The 23,307-nt window shown below is 41.3% G+C and overlaps 1 protein-coding gene across 1 annotated transcript in view; it reads left to right on the top strand.

Annotated features, from left to right (window-relative positions):
* Positions 1-23,307, top strand: part of INADL (InaD-like (Drosophila)) — a 146,894-nt gene that overhangs the window by 110,631 nt on the left and 12,956 nt on the right. Inside the window, exons 31-37 of the mRNA XM_010021438.1 lie at positions 2,535-2,606; positions 2,981-3,098; positions 3,692-3,825; positions 17,377-17,460; positions 19,418-19,611; positions 21,242-21,389; positions 22,557-22,643. Coding sequence (XP_010019740.1) covers positions 2,535-2,606; positions 2,981-3,098; positions 3,692-3,825; positions 17,377-17,460; positions 19,418-19,611; positions 21,242-21,389; positions 22,557-22,643 — 837 coding nt within the window. The remainder of the gene's footprint in view (positions 1-2,534; positions 2,607-2,980; positions 3,099-3,691; positions 3,826-17,376; positions 17,461-19,417; positions 19,612-21,241; positions 21,390-22,556; positions 22,644-23,307) is intronic.

Raw genomic sequence — 23,307 nt, 5'->3', positions numbered from 1 at the left:
CAACAAGTAAGATCAAGTTCACTGAGTAAATAAAAAGTATGTGCTTATCAGCAGAGATCTTCCACGAGTACATACAGCTCAAAACACAGGCAGGATGTCTCACCAAGTGACAGCTGTAATAAAAAGAGAAATGAAAATTTCACATCATTCTCTATTCACTTGTTGCTGATAAATGTGTCAGTCTCTCCCAAGATACTTTTTGTTGTCACTTCATCACTTTTAAAAGTACAAAGTTATATAATGGACACCATGGTAGGCTTGGATGATAAGAAAAGGGAAAGAAAACAACTTTAATTCTGAACTGGAGCCAGGGGAAGTGTTAGGCAGAGTCTGCATGCAGAGGTTTGAGGTGGCCTGGTAGGAGGTCGTGGGTTTCTGAGAACTGTAGTTGTCTTGCTTTCCATAAGGTATTGTTGGAAAAGAATTGATATATGGAGCTTTGAGATGTTCTCAAAACTTCTAACTTTACAAAGGTGAAAATGGCTTGAGCAGTCATCATGTGTGCTCTGAAGCACTTCGCATCTTAGTGTCCTGGCAGAGCATGTACATAATTTGGTGTCCTGTAGGTGGGATAATTAAAATGATGTTTGGTATGTGAGAATGGATTCGTTTTCCTCAAGAGATTTGAACTTGGAACAATAATCTGTCTTTACCACAAAGAGCAAACCTGTCCTTGAAACACTGGCGAAGAGGAGTGGCTTTGTGAAAATGCTTTTGGATGCAGTTGAGGGAATTGAATTAGATTAAACCAGTCGGGTCGCAGGCTTATGACAAATGCTGAGTGTACAGTTCAGTGCTTGAGGGGCTAGAAATTCTTTTATTTTGCTTAGGTACCTCTAGCATAGTCTGAATTAAATGGAGATTAGAGAGATTTAAAGGTGGTGCTTGGTGCTTACTTGATGTGCAAGATGAAGTTTCAGCTTTTAGTCACATATCAGAATGAAAAAGGGAAGTATGAAATAATTTTTCATTGCTTACTAAAACAATCTCTTTTAAAATGACAAAGCAATCTTGCTATTTCTCCCCTGACACCTCTGATAATACAATGAGATCACCACTTCATCTTTTTTTTCTTGTTATCCATTTGGATATAGTGGTATAGTTACAGCAAGCTTGGGGAAAAACACAGAAAGTAAAACATGGAGGGGTAAAAAACAAAGCCTGTGGGGCTTGGCATGATTTAGCATTAAAAAGCTCCAGGAAACAAGGGCAGTGTGTTCAAGCTTGGTTAACTAAAATTTCATATCCTTTTTAATGTATGGATTGTCATAGAATCATAGAATCACAGAATAGTTAGGGTTGGAAAGGACCCTAAGATCATCTAGTTCCAACCCCCCTGCCATGAGCAGGGACACCACACACTCATCTTATTTAGAAATTCTTTTGAGATGCAACAGAATATCCCTGTTGTCTCTTGAAGCTGGTGCTCAGCTTTTCTGAAAACTAGGTTGTTTTATCAGGTTTTTTAACATGGGGTAAGATAACCAACACTGTGATCAAAGCAGCCTAAGTTTGGCTAAGAGCTAACAAGGGGAGGACACTGTAACTGTCTGAAGTAGATGTAGAAGTAGGAGTTAACAATGTTGTGTAGTGTTTTGCAAGGATATGGAAGGAAATTAGGATACAGGTTGAGCCCATGATTAAAATGCAGTTGTCTGAGATACTTATAATGAGGCTGGATGATGCATTTTGAGCAGTTACTTTATTTAAGTGCTGAGGACTACGAAGAAAGGGAGGGGAAGGAGAAAAGAGATGACTTTGAACCCTTGCTGCTATAGGCACCAAAGGGTCTGTACAGCTACCTGTGTGACAGAGGCTCAGCACAGATTCCTGCATGTTTCCACACAGCATGGGAATTGATGTCCTAGCCTTCTCAGAGGACACACTTGCTTCTTCTTTAGAGCTTCATATTGCTCAGAAACAATATAGAACACGTGATAATCTCCTCTCCCAAAATCCCTTCCTTACCTTCTATGACTTCAAAATCCTTCGAGTTCAGCCTGGAGAAGAGAAGGTGCTCTGTTATTATGGCCTTTGAATACCTTCAGGGGGCCTACAAGAAATCTGGAGAGGGATTTTTACAGGGGCCTTCAAGGACAGGACAAGGGGAATGGCTTTGAACTGCCAGAGGGGAGACTGAGATGAGCTCTGAGGCAGAAGTTCTTCCCTGTGAGGGTGCTGAGGCGCTGGCACAGGGAGCCCAGAGAAGCTGAGGATGCCCCATCCCTGGCCGTGTTCAAGGCCAGGTTGGACACAGGGGCTTGGAGCAACCTGCTCTAGTGGAAGGTGTCCCTGCCCGGGGCAGGGGTTGGGACTGGATGAGCTTTAAGGTCCCTTCCAACCCAAACCATTCTGGATTCTATGATTCTGTGATTCTGGGCTGGGCTTTGGCTTTGTGTTGTGCTACAAATGTACTCACATGAAGAAATATCACTGTGTATGCCTAGAATCATCATTTGGAGGTTTTTGAAGGTATTTTATTTAAGCTAATCAGACACTTGCAATACATCGCACTTTCCTTTTTGACTTCTTAGGACATGAAATGTAAAGCTGACAAACCAGTGGTGGCAGATCACCAGGAAATAGAGGAGCAGCTTCCGGAAAATGTATGTGTGTTTGTTTTAACCAAAACTGGAGGGTTCTGGGGGCTTGCTCTACTTGAAGAATGAGTGATCTATGGAGGGAAGATGATAACTTGGGAGACCTACATTATTTGGTATGAGAGGAACAAGTGAGAAGGGTGGTGTTCTGTCCCTACTTCCTTCATGAGTATTTCTGGAAGCACAGTTGTCCAGTCATCCTGATTTTCCATTTATTGATGAAGGGAATATTTTCAGTTCACCTATATTTATTGCTTGTTTCCCTTCTGTTGACTGGTGGATTTGGTAAGGTACAATAATCAGCAGCTAAGGTTAATGTCCACATAGCATGCTTTTCTGTGATTGATAACTGATACTTTCTGCCTCTTCTTTGCTTTCAGGTTCTCAACCAGATCAAACAATCCAAATCTTCCACAAAAGTACCAGTCAGCTTACAGGAGATACCACTGGAGCCAGCACCTACTTACCTTTCTCCAGAGGCAGAAGTCACCAGCCGTAGTATGAACCAGTTGTTTTTTTCCACCACTATATAGTGTATATTTAGTCCCCTTACCCAGGATGGATTTTTCCCCAGATAACTTTCACTGAGGCTTTTTCTTTGAACATCCAATGACCTATTTGAAGTTATTTTATAAAGTGTGTTTGTATTTTTCTCTCATTTCACGATTTGGAAAGCTTGAAGGTGTCTTTGCTCATTTTTGTTGACTTTTATGTACAAAGACTTTTTTCCTCTTTTGAATTAAAATAGAAGGAAAGGCAATCTGGGACATCATGTCTATTCCATAGCACTGGAACATGGTCTTACCTGTCCTGAAGGGAATACACCTTGCCATTGACCTGAATTGTATAGGTTACAACTGAATTAGATGTCCTCCCAGACATTTATTCTGAACATTACTCCCAGAACTCAAGTCACGCTGATTTAGAGACTTCAGAAATGACTGAGAGTAGTTTTCTAGTTCAATTTAAATTGGTAAAAGTGAAGAGCAAAATACAAGAGCTTTATTAGTTGCTCTCATACGATTCCTTTGATGATTTTCATTTTCTCATTGAATAGTGTGACCTATTTCTTTGCCTTTCCATGTTTTCAGGAATCTTCCCACCTCCATTGCCTGTGGATCCAGCAATGTGCCCTATAGTTCCAGGGCAGGAGATGACTATAGAGATATCTAAGGGCCGATCAGGCCTTGGTCTCAGCATCGTCGGTGGGAAAGACACTCCACTGGTGAGTTTCTGTTAAACTAATATTTACTGTCTCTGCTAATAGGAGACAGAAAAACCCAGAGAAACTAATGATGCCATTAATCTGTAATTGCTTTAATGAATTGTTTGCTACAGGGAGAAGAAACCAGCAACTACAATCTCCAATAACAAACTGATAATTTTGCCTGCTATCATATCAGTTGTTTTCTGTTCTCTTTAAATTGAAAGGTTTCTGCTTCAGTAGTGCTTTCTGCTATGGCCAGTTTACAAATATGTATTCTTTTTAACCATTGTGAATTAGAAGTTTCCAGCGGGTAAGTTACTAGAATGGTTGGACTAGAGATTAATGTAACAGAGGTGGAGCTACTTCAGCAAGGTTAACACCTCTGTCTTGAGAGCGTAAGTGCTTAGTAGCTGTTTAAACAAACTGTGATTTATCTGCCTGCCAGCAAAAGCCCTTTCTGTACAGAGGTAAACCAAAGGTAATCTTTTATTGTTTTCTGTGTCTTTTTGCTTAATCTTGATCTTGGCTATGCTGTTTTTTAAAAAATTATCTTCAGCTAAATTAAAATGTATCAGTCCAAGTGTAAACTCAGCACGTCAGTTGTGCTAAAGCCTTCTCTGCCTCTGCTCTTGCTGTTTCCACTCCACTTTCCATTTAAGAGATGCTATGTTACAGTATAACAGAGTGTCAGGTTGGTTTTTTGAAATGTCAGATTCAGTTCTCTAAGTAAACAAGTCTGCTGCAGAGGTGTCCTTACTGACTTCTCCTGAATCCCCTGTCACAGAGACACTTAAGGCAACAGAGCTGCTTTGTTACATACAGTTGTCCCTGAAAATACCTAGTGGTGCATCATTAAGCAATGAAGTACTGTGAGTGTCAGCAGATATAGACGGTTACAGTGTAGTTATCTTTATCCAGACCAAGAAAAAAGAAGGAGAACAACCCAAGGAAGTTGAAAGGAAAAAGGAAGTTTTGTTTTGCAAAGTGTAGGCTGTACCTTTTACAGTATTAGGGCTGAAAATGGAAAAGGTTCAGCTTTTAGTCCCATATATCCAAGTCTCTGATTTTGTAGAGTTTGGATGAAGTGCTCTGTTTCACATTAAGATAGACGTGAGTTGTGCTGAAGGTTTAAATCAGTCTAAAAGGTTTTCACTCTGTCCAGCCATGTGCTGTTTTGTACCCGGTCGCTTTTTAGTCAAGCTCCTCAGTGTTGAGTAAATTCACATAAGAAGTTTAACATTTGTAGTCATGTCTCTGCTTTTTCATTTAACTGGAATTTGGAAATAATACATGGCAGTCTGTCACATGCGATCTGGTAGATGTCTTTCATGAGATTTTAATATAAATAAATGAAAATTACAAGTATCTGCTTTACATTGCAGATGAGAAGAATACAAAGGATTTTATTCTTTAAATGGAGTAAATGGTTTTGGTTAAGTATTATACTTTCATTAGTTTGTACACTAAGTGTCCTCCTAGGACTTAACCTGAAAAATGTATGCACTTGATTGAAGTAACTGAAATTCATAGAGGAGGGAGGTTGGACTTCCCACATTTCTGATCCTCACATTACAGGACTTACCAAATGAGTCCCTGTTTCTTTTCATATTTCTGAATCTGCTCATTCAAAGCCAAGCAATATTGTTTCATAGGAAACAAGTTGCTTTTGTGAGACCACAGTCTAATCTGATCATTTACCATGTGCAGAGACCCTCTTTGGAATTCTCTGCAACTTGCTTAGCCAAAATGGTGCATGGAAATGCTTATCCTCAAAGCAGGTACTCAGGGTTGTGTCTTTAGCTGGTGGGATCATCATAGCTCTGTCTACTGTGTGCTAGTCATCTCCCCTAAATTATTTTGATGCCCTTCTTTTTTGCCATGAAGTTAGAAAACCTTTTGTTAAAGAGTTGAAGTTCACATAATTAGGAAGAGTAAAAGAAAATACTGCTCAGGACTGTAGGAAAGCTTCTGTCTTTCTGAGTTGCATTGGATTAGAGAAGAAATATAATAAGATGAGGTCTCAGGCAGAAGTTCTTCCCTGTGAGGGTGTTGAGGCGCTGGCACAGGGTGCCCAGAGCAGCTGTGGCTGCCCCATCCCTGGCAGTGTTCAAGGCCAGGTTGGACACAGGGGCTTGGAGCAACCTGCTCTAGTGGAAGGTGTCCCTGCCTGTGGCACTCAGCTGCAGAGACTTCTTTTACCTTTTTGTCCTCTGAGAAAACACGACATGGGTACCTATTTCCTCCTCCTTTTTCTACTGGGGTATCTTTATTTCTTTCCTGTGCAAGTGTATAAGTGCCTATTAAACAATGAAGGATATGAATACCAATTCCTAGGATCTCAGAAATAACCTATCAGTACGAGGAATACAGGGAGGCTGCTCCTTATCAAATCTGAGGTAGCTATGGCAAGAGTAGAAGGGCCATCTCTGTGGTATTAAAATGCACTTGATCTAAAAATGCTTAACTGAGAGCTCACATGTGATGGGAAAGCTCACTTCAGGATATTTGGGATCTTTTTTAATCACATGATGTATATTCCCAGTTTGTGGAATAATAAATCTGGCAGCCCACTAAAGGGATGCGCTGCTTCAAGATGAAATATAGAGTGCAACTTTTAAGTCATAACCTTAGGAATCTCATCAGAAATCACCAAGTAGATACTTGAAAAATACAGCCCGCGAGCAGGGAGGTTAATTTGCTCAGGAGGCTGGAAAGTGATGTCTTAACCCTGGTGAAATGTTTTTTGCTGAGAAGACAACCTTCCCATTAAACTTGCAAACCCCTTCAAGTTGCATGTATTACAAGCAAGGACTGTGGCTGTGTGCTTAGGGGAGCAGGAGAGCATCAGCTGGAAAAGGCACGGAGAAGGAACAATTGTCCCTGGAAGTTATCTTTGTGTTGTTGATCTTTATAGACTGCTATAGCCCTTAAGGAGCCCCGTTTCATTTTATTCTAAGGGTTGATTTTGATATTTACTTTTTTCTTCACTGTCTTTCATTTCACCTTCCCATGTCCCCCTGAGAGAACACAACACATGGCCTCTGCTTTAAAGCAATTAAACTGCAGAGTGGAGCTGGCTGAAGTACAGGGCTTTCAATTTGTGGGAAGATTTTTTTTTTCTTTGGTTGTAGTCCAATCAAACTTGTAAAAATAACCTCAGAGTGGGAAATAAAATAAAAAATAATGGAAAAAAAAAAAAAGTGTTTTCAGAAACATCCCAAAATGAGATTTGAGACTCTAACCCTGCTCCCCAGGACACCGTCCTGCCCTCTCGTTGCTGAATTGTGCATAAATGCTTGTCAGCTCCACCACTGCTAATAGCAGCCATAAACCTGACAGGAGTGTCATTGTCACTCAGCAGCTGCCAGTGCTCCCAGGGTGCCTGAACTGCTCCAGCCCAGGGTTCATGAGTGCAGCAGATCTGTTTGGGCAATGCCTGGAGTGCAGCCCTGAGAGCTGCTGCAGACCCCAGGATGCTGGTGCTTGGGCTGTCAGCTCCGAGCCTGGACGAGCTGTGACTCTTTGTTAAATGTGGGGTTCAGCTTTCAGAGTTGGGCATTCACAGCAGCAAACCTGTGCTGGCATTGCAAGCTGTGCAAGCAGGGACCCTGTGGTCCCGGGTTAATAACCAGCCCTGCGGGACACACGGCTGGCAGCACTGGATAGTCCAGTTGTTCACCATAAATTATGGGTCTGGAATTCCTCAGTTATCCTGCTTTTGATTCATTGCATTCTTCACAAGTTGTTTCAAGGCAAATAATTTAGTTTCAAGTAATGAAACTCAAGGGAGTTTCACCTCGAGGGAGGGGATTTTCCCCCCCTGCTGCACTCTGGGGAGACCCCTCCTCCTATGAGTCCTGCATCCAGCTCACTATGGAGGTGCTGAGGTGCTGGCACAGGGTGCCCAGAGAAGCTGTGGCTGCCCCATCCCTGGCAGTGTTCAAGGCCAGGTTGGACACAGGGGCTTGGAGCAACCTGCTCTAGTGGAAGGTGTCCCTGCCCGTGGCCGGGGGTTGGAACTGGGTGAGCTTTAAGATCCCTTCCAACCCAGCCCACTTTATAATTCTATTGTAATGGGTTTTTTCCTCTGAAACTCTTTTGCCAGAAAGTTTCTATGAGGTTTTCTTAAGTTGTCAAAGAACAGGGCATCAAGGAATTGTTTAAAAAAAGGTGTCCTGGTACTGCTCCAGATGGCCTGTGGGGTTAAATCATCCAAACCCATCATCACCCCAGTGGTGAATGCTGCAATGTCATGTCCAGTTTGCATTTTCTTATGGAGGAGGATTGTCAATTTACAGGGGGTTTATTCTTGGCAGTACATGGAAAAAGCATTGCTCTAAGATACAAACTTTTTCGTAGTAGGTGGGAGCACTGTTTGCTTCCAGCTGAATAATTTAGTAATGGTTGAGTTGATTACTCATAGCAATTGGCTCTGTATTTGCTGCCAGGGTGATTAAGATGCTCAGACATACTGGAGGGCATTCAGCAGTTTCAGTGCTGGTGGAGGCTGGTACAGGGACATTGCCCCCAGGCAGAGGAATATAACCCTGGGAGAGGAGAAGAGTGCAGAGGCTCAGCTGGGGCTCGAAATCACCGTCAAGTGCTGAAGAAGCACTTATAAATGAACAAAAGATTGCAGGAGCAGTAACCTAGGGGCAATTTGCAAGTGGAGTAGCTAGGAGGTGGTCATTACCTGAACCTTACATAGAAAGGAAGAAAGAAACATGCCTCAGCCTGTGTCTACTTTGAATTTGGTGAATATTTAATGTTTTTACTTTTGCTTTCAGCTGACTTTAATAAAAAGCATTTTTAAGGCAAGTTACAAACTTTAAGGTACTCGGTCTGTAAAATAAAGTGATCCACCAAGCCAGGGAACTGGAACACTTTAGCAGTGCTCCTCCGTAAAGTCATGGAATATGCCTGTGCTCAGCTAATACTAGTTGGTGTGAGAGCTGGTAGCACCGGAGTTGGAGAGGAAAAAGCTTTTCTAATCATCTCAGCTAGCCCAGAAGGCTTTCTGGCTCACAGTGGAGCAGGGGGAGCTTGGCGATGGTGGGGATGCAGTTTGACAGAAGAGTATTTAGATTCATTCTGTCAGTCCAGGTGATTCATACCTTGCATAAACCCCATCTGTTAAGGAAGGGCAAGGGAATAATCAAGAAAGCTGTGACTTTAAATTGCAGCTGTTCAAGATCCAGTGTTTGCCCCTGGAGCTGTGAGGGCTAATTACCCTGCTAGGGTCTCCATGCTGCCAAGAGCAGGCTGTTGCTAATACCAAAGCTAAGTCTGATATCTCTGTTTTGTGCAGTGCCGTTGGCAGAAGTAAAGATCTACCTAAACACGAGGACTGCTGTGACTTCTGTGTTCCTTAAACAAACAGGTTCTCCCTTGGCTGAGCTTTCTTCCCTCCCTCCCATCTCACTTCTATTTAGATTCAGGCAGAAATAACTTCATTTCTTATAGACAGCCAAGGTCCAAGCGACTCTGTAGGCAGTCATCATGTGCAGCTAAGTCTGAAACTGTTTTAGTGGAATATGCTTACCTTGTTACTACAAATGAAAGCAAGATATTGGCCTTGGGAGGGTTTAAGCAATATACTGGCTATAGATATTGTTGCTGTTAAGTCTGTCACACAATGAATGGAACAATAGAATGAAAAATAGCAATAGAAGTCCTAAGTTTTTAATCATGGTTTGGGTACTGTAGAGGAAAAGTTTGCAGTTGGGAGAGGAAAAAATGCAATCACTTCTTAACCATCACCCACATTTATAAAACAGAAGGCAATTTAATGACAGAGTGACAAATGCAGTTAGCTTGAAATTGTGAGGAATCACTTTGACTCTTGGTTGGAAATTGTTAAACTGAAGTTGGTGGATTCATCATAATTCCAGAAGGACATTAGCTTATAACAGCATGAAAAAACCAAGCTGCTTTGTACATGAGTTATCACAAATGGGAATTAGGGCAGTAAGTTTTGCAAATCATGTATTTGATGGATCCTTGGCACAGGTTTAGCTGCCTGTAAGGCTAGCTTGTATAGCAGTGCCTTGCTTGAAGAAGTTGGTGTCTTCCAGGAGTGTAAATCAACCATAAAATTTAAACTAACAATATACAAAAGCAGTAGGACATGTCAGAATGGGCTTCAGGAGGATCTTGAAGCCAGCTTGCTGCTGGTTGACATCGCTGGCTTTTGGCTTCCTGTGTCATATGCGTTCAGGATCTCAAGCATCGTTTAGAACCTGCGTTATACACTATACACTGCAAATTTTCATATGCTTATTATTTAATAAAATAATGAGAGTGAGAGAGTTAACATTTTAATATGTAGTTCTTGTGTTTTATTATTCCCCCTAAAATGAGCATGGATACTTTCTGAAAAACCTCAGTTTGCTTTGGCATGTGAATCATAGAAACCTAGCTCTTTCTATCATTCTGACTTAAGTCATATATTTTTACACTAAACATCTTATTACCTTAGTTTTATTATTTCAGAATCAAAGGAGAGCTTGCAAATGTCAGTGACTGCAGAGCAAAGGAATGTTAATGAATAGTGCCATTGAATTTTCAGGTTTTAGCTTTTCTGATCTTCGAGAACATAACTGTAAGCAAAAATATTATGCAAGCTGAATAAAATTTAAATAAATAAGGACCAGATGTAACTATAGGGGCCTATAAAATGTAATACAAATATTATCCACTTCCTTAAAATAAATCTGAATTTTAGTATGAAAAATTATATTCATATTGATATTGTGGATTAATCTTTTTTATGAAAGTTGGCAAGTGGACGCCATCTCTTGCAAGGGCTTGTTCTTAAATGGGAAACAGAGCTTTTGTTTTGACCCTGAGTGGAGAAGTTTTTTGCTATCATGCAACGTAAAGCATTTTTGCATTAACACAGTAATATATTTTTACATTATATAGCCTGTTTTATTACAGTAGTGTTTGGCTTAGGATTTTGGGTGCCTGTTAATGGTTTGTGAATGCTGCAATTGCAAAACATTTGAGTGTTAGGAGGAGGTATATGCAGCACGATGCATTAGATAAACCCCTTTGAGAAGTCATGGGATTTACTTGGACTTGACCTTCAGCTTTTGTTGCTGGTCTATTATCTTTTAGATTCCATTTAGATCTGTGAATGGAAGATCATGGATCATAACATAACTGTTGTCATTTCCTCTGCCTACAAGTAACCAACAGCTGGATTTATTTTAACTGCTGAGAGATTCTTAGATGGGGCTAATTCTTCAGCAAAACACACTGTGCAACTACTTGAATTCTACTTTATCTGTGAACCAGCCTGTAAAAATGGAATGACAATTTTACTACTCTGGACATTTAAAACTTGAAAAGGAAATAACTAATGATATTGTGCTTACCCTGGGAAAGAGATAAATCTGTAATCCTACAGTCAGCAAAAAACCCTTGTAGCTTTATTATCTTTAATAAATGCTAATTTAGAATAACATGTGTAGCTATGTAGGAAATTTGGTGGAAATGTGTAACATTAGCTTAGGAAAATGCAACTCGTCAACTAAATCAGAAACCATCTTTTCCTGAGTGTTGTTTTATATATAGCTTACTTTTTTGCTTCTTCAGGAAAGTGCTCTAATACATACATTAAGCTTTATTTCTCACACCAAGTACATAAGTATGGTTAGTGGTAAGATTTGTTCACTTAACTATAGATCAAACTGAGATACAGGCATGTAAAATTCATGTAATTCCAACAGTTTACCCTGCCTGCTTTCTAGCACTGTCCAGCTACATAGGTTCTGTATAGCAGCCTTCCAATACCTGAAGGGACTGACTAGAAGTCTGAAGAAGGGCTTTGGACAAGGGCCTGCAGGGACAGGACAAGGGGAATGGCTTTAACCTGCCAGAGGGGAGACTGAGGTGAGCTCTTGGGCAGAAGCTCTTCCCCGTGAGGGTGCTGAGGCGCTGGCACAGGGTGCCCAGAGAAGCTGTGGCTGCCCCATCCCTGGCAGTGTTCAAGGCCAGGTTGGACAGAGGGGCTTGGAGCAACCTGCTCTAGTGGAAGGTGTCCCTGCCTGTGGCAGGGGTTGGAACTGGATGAGCTGTAAGGTCCCTTCAACACACACCATTCTAGGATTCAGTCTGCGAATTCATTCTATGATTCCCAAATATGTGGTGTCTCTGTTTTGACCCAGACTTACAGCATCGTTGTCTTTGCATGCTCAGAAGTGTCTGTTCAGGGAGACAGGCACTGTTTTGCCCTATAATGCTCCCTTGGTTTGGGTCAAGTGGCTGGCGATGCTCTGGCAGCAGAGATGGTCTTGTAACTAGAGGGCAAATCTATGGACATGGTTTCTACTTGCATAACTGTTTGGGGGACTTTTTGTCTAATGATTATTGCCTTAAAATATACATCTTTCAAAATATGGTCTGGGATTTTCTCATTTTTTGTTGAATACCTTACCCAGTGTCATTTTGTGCTCAATGTGTAGTGGTTCACATTACTTCTGCGAAGCACCTGAGATCCTATCAAAGCAATGGATAGATCTCATAGACTGAAATAGCACAGCAAAGTTAAGCAATTATTAGCTCAGTTAAAGACATAGTTTGTTGTGAATGATATGCAGTAGTTAAGGACTATGCAGTACTATGCACGAAGCCTCTTCACCAAAATTCAGGCCTGTTCCCCTGTCAAATCAGCCAACACCAGGTACATGGGGATTTCTCTGCTCCAGTTCCTTTGAAGTCTCCCCCCTTGCATACTGATCCACATCACAGACCTTCATTAAAATATCCACATCCTTAATTTTTGAGCTTTCTTCATGTCTTGTGTCCTTTTGCTTCCTCACCCTCTACTCCCAGCATTGTGCAAAGAACAGTCCGGGGGGTGATTTTTCAGTGGCAAAGGGCCCCTGCGTTGAAAGCTGCTGCTTGTCCTTCTGAAGAACAGCTGCATAGAAGGAAAGAAACACTAGAGATGTTGGCTGAGAAACTATAAACCAGCAGAAAACGTGTGAGTAGTCCCAGCCTAAAGCCAAGACAGCTTGTGAGGCTTTCTCACCACTGTTTATGGTCCTGCAGGCTTTTAAGGTTCGCTTGGGCAGTGATTTTCCTGAGTAGGAAGCTGACTTTACCACCTTTCTCCCAAAGGCACAGTCAAGACGGTGCTATGTGGTCATTGCCTGGAGTCTCTGCCATACCAGCTCTTGACATTTTAGATACAAAGATTAAGCTGTCACTCTTACTGAATTTAATTCTTTAACGTTAGCATTTCTATTTGTGCTCTCTGCTGATGGGTGAGTGTGATATTCTTCCCCTACTGCGCCTCTGAAGTTGTTATAAATCAAGCAGAAAAAATATCCACAGCCTGGGGGGGAGTTGAGATCTGCTTCCCTGAGAGGTCAGGGCTCTTCCTCTCCCTCAGGCAGAAAGCAGTGCAATGTGGATCACGCTGTTCACTTTTTACAAGTTGTCTTTTCCATAAGTGATTTCTCATATTGGGTGCTAATTCCTGTGAGGTTCTCTCGCCCTCACTGCTCAGGAGTCATTCGCTCCGCACCAACGTCGTTCTTCAAGGTCGACAGACCAAGAGGCTCTCTCAACTCTTCTACTTCCCTGCCATTTCTTCCACAGCCAAAACCTTGTTTTGTGAGTCAGTGTGAGAGTTGTCACTCATGTGCTTTCCCTTTGCTCAAGAAGACTGTGCAATCACAGTGGTGTTCTGCTGCAAAAGTGAGAGTGAGGGGTGTAGCTATCCCACAGCTCAAGTCTGAACCCCTCAATATAAGTACTGTTCAGCCCCATACGGCTGAACAAATTCCTTTCTACTTTTCTTTCAGTGTTTTCATGGTTAGATAATCTTAAGTTTACACTTGTGAGTGTGGACTTTGTTTAGCATAGAAGAACACTGTTTATATGCCCTGTATTCTGCATCCTTCATCCCATGCAAAAAATGTTCAACTTCGCATTAATTCCTGATTTGTGAAATGGTCCCAGGCTATTCTTTGTCAAAATATACGAAGATTAGATCTCTGGTTGGTTGAATGGATTTCTAAACCTTATGAAGTGTATGTGCTTTCAGCAGCTGGATATCTTTCTTTAAACAACTGTGTTCTTGATAGGAGGGTATTTTTATTTCTCCCTTCTGCACACACAGTTTTGCAGCTCTGCCAAGGTGCATCACGGAGTGCCATAATCCGTATGAAACTGGTAGTGAAAGGAGATGGGGAGGGATAGGTGTGAAAAATCTGACCAGAGCCACCATGAATCCACAACCTCTAGTTGAACATTGACACCGCTTTCATAGGATCACAGAATCACAGACTGGCTTTGGTTGGAAGGGACCTTAAAACTCATCCAGTTCCAACCCCCTGCCACGGGCAGGGACACCTTCCACTAGAGCAGGTTGCTCCAAGCCCCTGTGTCCAACCTGGCCTTGAACACTGCCAGGGATGGGGCAGCCACAGCTTCTTCTCTTTTTCTTTCTCCACTTTTCTTTTCCTTTCCCTTCCTCCCTCTCGATTGATTTTGATCTACTTAGGCCTTGACTTCTAGAGATACCAAGCACACCACTGAATTTGAAGCTAGCGAGCAGGAGCTGCAGTTGTCCAGTAACTAGAACCTATCCTTTAAATACTGTTCATTTTTTAAGTCCCAATACATCCTCTTTATTTTTTTACTTTCTGAGGCACTGAGAATGGTGTTACAGGATTAATCTGTAGCATGTCAATAGAGACATCACAGATTAGGGATTGCTTAGGTGGCTGCAGTATGACATCACATCACTGCGTAAACTACTTTAAAATAGTGATATCATTAAAAATGTTCAATAACATCAATAGTTTGGTTTTAGTGATTTGTCATGGAAAATCAAAACAAACAGTGTCTTACCCAGATCCTACTAGATCCAGTGGAAAAAGATTACTTCTGGGTTAAATCTACTTTGAGCTGTCCCAGAAGTATCAGAGGAAAGTTTATGCACTTAAGGGAGGTAAGACTCATATTTATGCTTATGGACTGTTGAAAAGCCTTTACAGTACATCATGGACATGTTGTTTCTTTCTGGTTTTCATCAATTTGATTCAACTATGCTACTTTAACAAAACAAACTAGTTAAGAAAACAGTGCTTTGGTAGGTCAGCAAGATGTTTCCTTCTTTGGGGTAGGCACAGACTGAACAGGAATGTACCTTTTCATGCCGTATGTATTTTTAGTTCTAGGTCTGGCTTCTAACACATGCAGGAACCGCAGTGTAACACTGAATTGTTGCCTTTTCAAATAGATGATGCAGATTATTCAAACTGATAACATTTGGTGGTTCTTGAATCAGAGCTTTAGGTATGTGCAGTTGCACATTTAATAATGCAGTACTGGGAAAAGCTGGTTTGTTGACCATTTTTAGAGCAACCGCAGATGAAAAACGAACTTACAGATATGTGGTAGAAAGCTCCTTGTTCAGAGGTTAGAAAATATCAGATCAAATAGTCTGAGTGTTTGCTTTGACAATCTTGTGTGCATGCCCAGTCTGCTGTTCCACAGTCACATTGCCATTTTCCTACTGAACCTTGTGTTCATCCACTGCCCTAGTGTGTCCTTCTTGATTGATGCTGTTTTAACAACCTGGTTGGTATTGTGTGTTATCTCATTGGCCACTTCTAAATGCCTTCCTTTGTGAAGGGCTTAGAAAACTGAAAGTGAAGTAATGCCATGGAAGTTCTAAACCACAGACTCAGCTTTTTCTCAGTTATCCGTGATCAGCCTCAGGTGAAAAAATATAGATCACTGTCACCCTCCTGGCTTTCACCCAGACAGAATTCTCTCATGTTGACTTAGTTACATGATCATTTTTAACACAAAGGTAATCAAAAGATAAACCCCAAACCAACCAACCAAAACCCCACAACAACCCAAACCCCACACCTGGGAGAAGATCTAAGACACTTAGAGGGTTTAAGCAGTGCTGCTGAGATGGGACATGCACAAGTGACTCTGTTCCACTGGTAGTATTTCAAGAGAACCCTGAAAATTGCTAGTGATGTGTGTATATATATAATATTTCTTTAATCAAACCATTCATTTGATTGTATTAATTACCTTGGTACACAGCTCATAGTATTTTGCCTTCATTTATGTAGATTGAAATCTTTTTTTCCCCATCTGGGACACTTGTATCAGCTGTAATCCATTTGTGATTAAAATCCTGCAGGCTTTTTTCAGTGATTGGTGCATATGTATCAAAGAGGAAGCTTATGATAGTGGTACTGTGCTCCAGCAGCAGCGGAGCAGCTGTAGACACAAGTCCACATCATTAAATAAGGTGTAGTGGGAATAAAAGAGAATAATGCTCTCAATGTTGTCTTGATCAGAGTGTTAGCTTAAGGGCGTTTGAGTTTTCTTTCTGTTCAACATGCACCATGTGTGCTGGGAAAGGATCGCAAGGCAACACGGGGTGGGGGGAAGTTCACTTGGTGATGAGAGATGTAGTATCTAGCAGTGTTTTCAAAACATGAAGGTACTTTGTTCTACCCCAGCAGCTATTTCCTGCTCCTGCTCCAGGAAGGCAGTGCACAGCAGGGCTCACACGCTGCTAACCTCTGCAGAAAGTCTCCTCTTTGACTTGTACAGCAAACTGCTGAAGCAACTTCACCACCATAGAGTTTTGGGAGGACATTCTCATCTGGAATGGGTTATCCAAAACCTACATATCTAATTGAAAATCACCACATATTCATCTAAAGCCGTTTCAGGGCTTGTCATGAAGCTGGTTCTGCTCTGAGGCCGGGTGTTTGCTGGTGACACTGGAGAGGAGCACACTTTGCAGTGAAGCATCCCATCTTGCTAGCTGTCAGGTCTGCAGCTGAAGCTCCACTGCAGAAAGTTCACCCTTTTTTTTTTTCCAGGGGGGAAAAACAAATAAGAAAAAAGAAACAAACCAGAACAATGCAAAGGGAAAGCACCAGCAAGAGAACAGTATGTTCTTTGTAATGCTTTTTCTTTGGGGACATCTATTGCTGGCAATAAGATTAAATCACTGAAACCTTCCCTGAAGCTACATCTGCCACTGCCTACATTTTCCAACCTCAGTAATAAACTAACATTTGCCATTGTTCATTTCTTCTGGATTTCATTTCTTACAGATTTAACCAGTGCTATTTACCACAAGGCATTCAGTTCTTGCTTAAAGCCGAGCTCTATGCCAAGTCCCTAAAAATATTCATAGCTCCAAAGAATCTGGTTTTAAATAATAAAAATATCATTAAAAGTAGACGATATTAATACAACAGTTCACACTGAGTTCACGTGCTGCTGATGCCAATGGACAAAAATGATGGAAGCCTAAGAAGCTCAAGACAAGACTACTATGAAGTGGTGAACAAAATCCTTCTTACCAACTCTTCATATTTTGGTTAGAGGAGTAGTTTTCTTATCCCAAAATATTTAAAAAGATAGGAATTCTGTTACAGTCTTGCTTATCCTGACATGGAGTGCTGTACCGATTTACTGCAGAGCAATGGGCTGTGTGAGGTAGGCCATGGCTGCCAGTTTGTGGGCTGTTTGGAAGGAAGGATGTATGTCACCCCTTTCTTCCCACAGGATGCCATAGTGATCCATGAAGTTTATGAAGAAGGGGCAGCAGCCCGAGATGGCAGACTTTGGGCTGGAGATCAGATTCTGGAGGTAAATAAGTCTCTCTATGTATGTGCTTGCTTATAACTTGTCGTGTATACTTGTATTCAACACAGCATAGGTTTCTTGTAGGGGAAAGAGATCATCGTGTAGGATCTGCACTTGAAGCTGCTTTTCTGCCCCTGAGAACGTCCTGTCAAATTCATATGTCCTTATATATTCATATAAACTGAAGGTACAAATTGAGACTATATTAAATTTAATTGAGCACGGCAGTTCTCAGATTACATAGTTCAGCTGTCATGTCCAATAGCTCGGTATTATGCATCTGTTTAATCTTTCATTCAGAGGCCTGCACTACCTGCACTGCTCAAGTATCTCACTGCTGCCTGCAAACAAAGTGCTGAGCTGGGTGAACGTGGGGCGAGAAGGCGAGGGGTGGCTGCAGCATCCCTGTGAGCATCCTTGCCAGCATCCCTGCAAGCATCCCTGCTGCCAGACAGTGCCTGCCTGCAGCGTTGCTGGCAGAGCTACCAGCTCCCTCAGGCCATGGCTCATAAAACCAGTAACACACAGAATTATTTCTGTCAGTAAATGTAGTGTTTTTCCTGCAGAGAAGCATGGAAATTGAGGAGGGAAAGGGTTAAGACAGTCGTGTTGGTCTGCAAATGAAACTTTCGTCAGGCAGGGGTTCAGCACAGCTGCTTGCAGTGTCTCGCTGTCAGATCAGGACAAATTCCCAGCATGGCCATTAAGGCTTTGGTGTGTAGGGTTAGGAAAATAGTGAGAGGTACCTGGGGAGTTGTCTTTACAGCTCTTGCACTGAAAATACTGTTTTTAGTGTTAAGGCTGAATGTTGTTTTCGTTTTATATATATCTGTGTATTAACAGAGCACAATAATAAGAGGGTAAAAATGGGGAAGGTTAATTAGTTCTTCTCTGGTCAAATAGGAAAGTGCTGATGTTTGTGTGCCATAATATTATTATTCTTTCAGCTTTAAACCATACTAATGAATCAAAAAGATGACTCTGAATTAGTTTCAGATTAGTATGATAAAGCACACGTAGATGCCTGTGTCAAGAAAAGAATACCAATGCAGTATATAAACAACTCTGTGCAGAATTAGTACAAAAGAATATAATTACTATAGATTAGGCTTAATTATCTAGAAATACTGAGAATTATTTTCGTTGCCTTAAAACTTGTTATGGAAGTGGATTAACATTGTATTCACTTACAGTTCATGCTGCTTTCTAAAAAGACTTCCAAAATACTTAAGCATTGATACTTTTCGCTATTAAGAAATAAAAGATGATTTTGTCAACAGAATATTGGCAAACACCTTCAAAGGTATCTTTGGATCAGGTTTGGCAAAATCGGGAGATTAAGTTTCAAGATGCAATGGATTTTTTTAGTACTTAGGCATTCAATCAGAACTTCTTGTTCCATCTGATACTACTAAAATGCTAAAACATTTTCAGGTTATGGTAGGAGAAATGTAATTGAGTGCTCCAGGAGCGGTCTTGTGTGCCATCTATTGGAACAAAGCAAAATAACCATTTAATATGTCCTGCCTGGGCTTCACCATTGCCATTTGCTAATGTTTCTGATTCCCTCTGTCTTCGGCTTGGCGGTGGTACAAAGCCGAGGGAGAAGGAATCCAAGCAGTGAGAGATACAAGAAGCTCAAAGAAGCACCTCCTATTTTGTCTAGTTGTAAGAAAGAAGCATTGTTTGAGGTTCCAGCAGTGAAAAAGAAGGCAAGAACACCCACAAAACTTACAAGCCAACATGTTTTGATTATTGTGATTTATTCCATGCAGAGGCACAAAGCACCAAACTCGCACTCAGTAGGAGATCCAGGAGCTCAGCCCTCTGGAAATGGGAGCACTAAATTAGAGTGCCAAGGGGTGTCAATTTGACAAATTTGTCCTGTCACACGCGAGTAGGGTGCGATGAAAAGATCATTTATACATGTCATTTGGAAAGAAAACACTGATTATTTCAGGTGAACGGGATTGATCTGCGGAATGCCAGCCATGAAGAAGCTATCACTGCATTGAGACAGACGCCCCAGAAGGTGCAATTAGTTGTTTATAGAGATGAAGCACATTACAAAGATGAAGAAAACTTAGAGATTTTCTATGTAGATATACAGAAGAAAACGGGCCGAGGACTAGGGCTCAGCATCGCTGGAAAACGGTAAGAACATTTCTCTGACCTGACTGCATTTCAAATGAGAAATCATTTGCTTTTTGCCATATGAACGACTATAGCCATTAAGTGGAATAGCAAATAAAGAAAAAACTCTGTAAGGAACAGAATTGTGTATCTAAACATCCTCAAAAATGCCATAGGGCTGTGTGGCCAAGTTGGGCATATGCGGAACTGGGAGCTTACTGTCCTGGTGGTTTCAGCATTGTGGTGTCTCAGAGCTTGGAGGCCCTAATCATGGCTTTCTGATTTCAAAATGAGGAGAGAAACCTTCTTATTTCCAAATACAAGGGTATGCCCTTGAAAATGGATTTGTGAGTTAGATCTAGCTTCTACCCCGATTCAAAGAGGCCAGTGTCAGTGGAAAACAAGTAGCTGAGTTAGACCCACATCCTGGACAGTATCAAAGTGACTGGTCAACACTGGATAGCAATACTGTGAGTACAGAGCAGAATCTGAGTCACAGTGAGTAGGTAACAGCTGCTTAATAAAATGTGACTTTTTAGACACATTTCTAAACCATTGCTATTAGATCATTCAAAACAGAGCACTGATAGCTTTAATCTTTCATTGCTAGAAGAGATTTACAGCATGACACTGGCGAGCACTCGTTCAGCATCGGTGCAGAAGAGTCATATGGTTGCTCTTCTGCATTGCCAGAAATAATTTATTTTCTCAATTACAAATCATCATGTCATTATCCTGACTGCGTATGGTCAGTAAAGTTTCTGCAGCAGCTTTTTACAAGAGTGGTGATGTTTAACCCAGGTGTTGTGAGCAGATTGCGGGCTGGGTAATTAATTTAGCTTATGTAAATTACCTTACAGATGGTAATGGCAGTCTCCAGCCCTCCTATGTTTGCTTCCATTCAAAACTTTCTGTACTACTGCTAAGTGCTTTGCTTGTGGGGATTTCCACTGCAGAGGCAGCCCAGTTCCTGAAATCAATAAGTGATACCCAGGTATAATTCAGGTTGTGAAGTGCTGTGTCCTGAAGGATGCCAAACGCCAAACCTTGGCATCGCAGCTGGCGCCAGCTCACACTACAGCGCGTGTCAGGAGCTGGGGCCAGCACCAAGGGGTCTGCAGCCTCTGGGAGGGGAAATAAAATACATTCCCCTCCATGTCTGCATAGCCACAAAGCTGGATTTTCTACTGTGTAACTCAGGTGCAAACTAGAGAAGTCTTTTCTGCAGACTTCTCCCTGTTTCTCTTGGGGGCCTCCAGGCTTCTAGGAAAGGAACTGAGCTGAACCCTTAGGGGGAATATAGAAAAAATATCTGAGGCTGCATAATTCATATCAGGCACATCAGGAGGTAGTTTAACTCCATCTTAGACTGATCCTTGGCTTTTGATTCACACAGGTGGTATTTTTCATGAATCTTCAAGGCTCATACAGTCAGAATTAATGGTTCAAGGCAAGAGACAACATTAAATAGAGCAAAACATGCTTTAGTTTGAAAACTCGTAGATTTTCTTACATGGTTGAATGGGGTGTAAAACTACTTCTTGCACTGCTTACAGGTTTCTGTTAATGTCTCTTAAATGCAAGTAATCTAACTCGGTCTCCCAAAGAATATTGGATGGTGTAATTAGCCATATGCTTCTTGCATTGTTAGAAATGGAAGTGGAGTGTTTATCTCTGACATTGTTAAAGGAGGAGCTGCAGACCTAGATGGAAGATTAATTCAAGGAGATCAAATTTTGTCTGTAAATGGAGAGGATATGAGAAATGCCTCACAAGAGACTGTTGCCACTATACTTAAGGTGAGTACATAATACATTTTAAGATATTGAATTGCAGTTACTAACACTATGCAGGGTAATTATCCTGAAGTGCCATTTACGCATACACAGGACAGCTTGAACTGATTACCAAGACAGGAATTTCATCTGAAATAACTTTGGGAAATTCATTTAAAATCACTTCTCCATGTATTTCTAGGAGCTGGATGGTATGAAGTGGGAAAACAAAGACACATGTAGTATTTAGGCATCTATTTGAAAATGCAACTGTGGATTTCATATGTTAGAAAAACATTTGGAAACCTGAGAGGCATACAAATCAGAACTAAAATAAAATGCCTTTGGCTTTGCTGTACTGACCTGCAGGTATAAAATGGCATCTTAAATCCATTTCTGCACAGGCCTCCCTCTTAGTCGAGTGATCTTACACTCTGAAGTTGTCTTTTCCATTCAAAAGCTTGGGCCAGAGGAGAGGGCAGGGGGTGGCCTGGCTGTGAGGGCCTGATGTTAGCTCCTCTGTACAGCTCCCAAGATATTAGCTCCTCTGTACAGCTCCCAACCACGGCAGCCTATACCTAGGATGAAAGGATGAGTGGGAGCGATGCTGCAGACCCATTTCTATTCAAAACTGCCTCTGGAGACGAGGGCTTTTTCCCTGCCATCACCACTACTGTTTCTACATATGATTTCTTCCATTCTTTAAGGGAAAGGCTAATTATTTCCTTGCTTTTTCCATTCAGGGTTGATACTTGGCCAAAAGTTTACCTATTTAAGATTTGAAAGTATGTGATATTTCCAATTTTTAAGTTGAATCCATATGTGTTAAATTCATCCTTTTCTGCAGCATTTTTGCTCTGAAGTGTTTTTAATGAGTATTGTTTGTAGCAAACTTCTGTTAAAGAGTTGGGAGCTTTTGTTTATTTTTCCTGAGTAATTGGCCATCTACAGTTTGCCAGTAGGAAGATTCATACTGACTGCAGCAACTGGGATAAACCTTCAGGTTAAACCTAAATCCAGGAACGGGTACATTTTGTATTGTCTAAATACAAATGTTAATGCTTTGAGCATTCCTTGTGGTTTTCTTCACGGGGTTGTGGTGCTGAATGTAAACATAATTCTCTCCAGGAGAGCATGAAATATTATACATCTACTTAAATGCTGTACATTGTGGTTGGTTTTTTTTCCAAGTGTGCTCAAGGCCTAGTGCATCTTGAACTCGGGAGATTGCGAGCTGGATCGTGGCTGTCATCACGGAAAACATCCCAAAACAGTCAGGTTAGTGGCAAATCCATATGTATAAAGTGGGGCTGTGAAGGGCAGGGCATGGGGACAGAGCACAGGCGTGCATGTGAGGCTCAGTCCTTCCATAGACACTTACTGCTGAGGAGGTGGAACAAGGTATTTTATCACAATGATTCTCTGTGCTGAACTGCAAAGCAAGTGTCATGCTGAAATGCTGATTAAGTAGAAGAGCAAGTTAATGTCTTTTTTTAAGGAGTGTCTTCCTGAGACACACAAAAATATGGAATATCTTTCTCAAATAATGATGCCCATAAATTTTTTCTTCAGACCTGCAAAAAAATGCTGGATGTATTTTCTGCAGCTGTTTTGTCATTCAAAAGGAGTTAATGAAACTGAACTGTATCTTTGCCTATCTTAGGGCAGAACCACATGAGAGCTGCTTTCCTCTCAAAGAAAACACAGAGCAATTTCCTGCTTCACTTGCTTTTTACCTGAAGCGAAGACAACAATTCATTTTTCAATCAGTGCAGGGCTTTCCCCCTCTCCCCGTGCCCCCCAGTCAGCTCAGATACTGATACCTTTAGTATTAAATCTGAGTATGCAACGGAGAAAATCAAGGCAAGATGACTTAGAAAACTTATTTTTGATGTATTTTTTTTCCCAAAGACTGACTCCTTTGCCATTATATGTAAGTTGC

This window comes from Nestor notabilis, unplaced genomic scaffold (assembly GCF_000696875.1).
Source record: "Nestor notabilis isolate BGI_N333 unplaced genomic scaffold, ASM69687v1 scaffold11659, whole genome shotgun sequence".
NCBI classification, from domain to species: Eukaryota; Metazoa; Chordata; class Aves; order Psittaciformes; family Psittacidae; genus Nestor; species Nestor notabilis.
The sequence above is the reverse complement of the archived record's forward strand: the minus strand, read 5'-3'. Positions and strand labels throughout refer to the sequence as shown.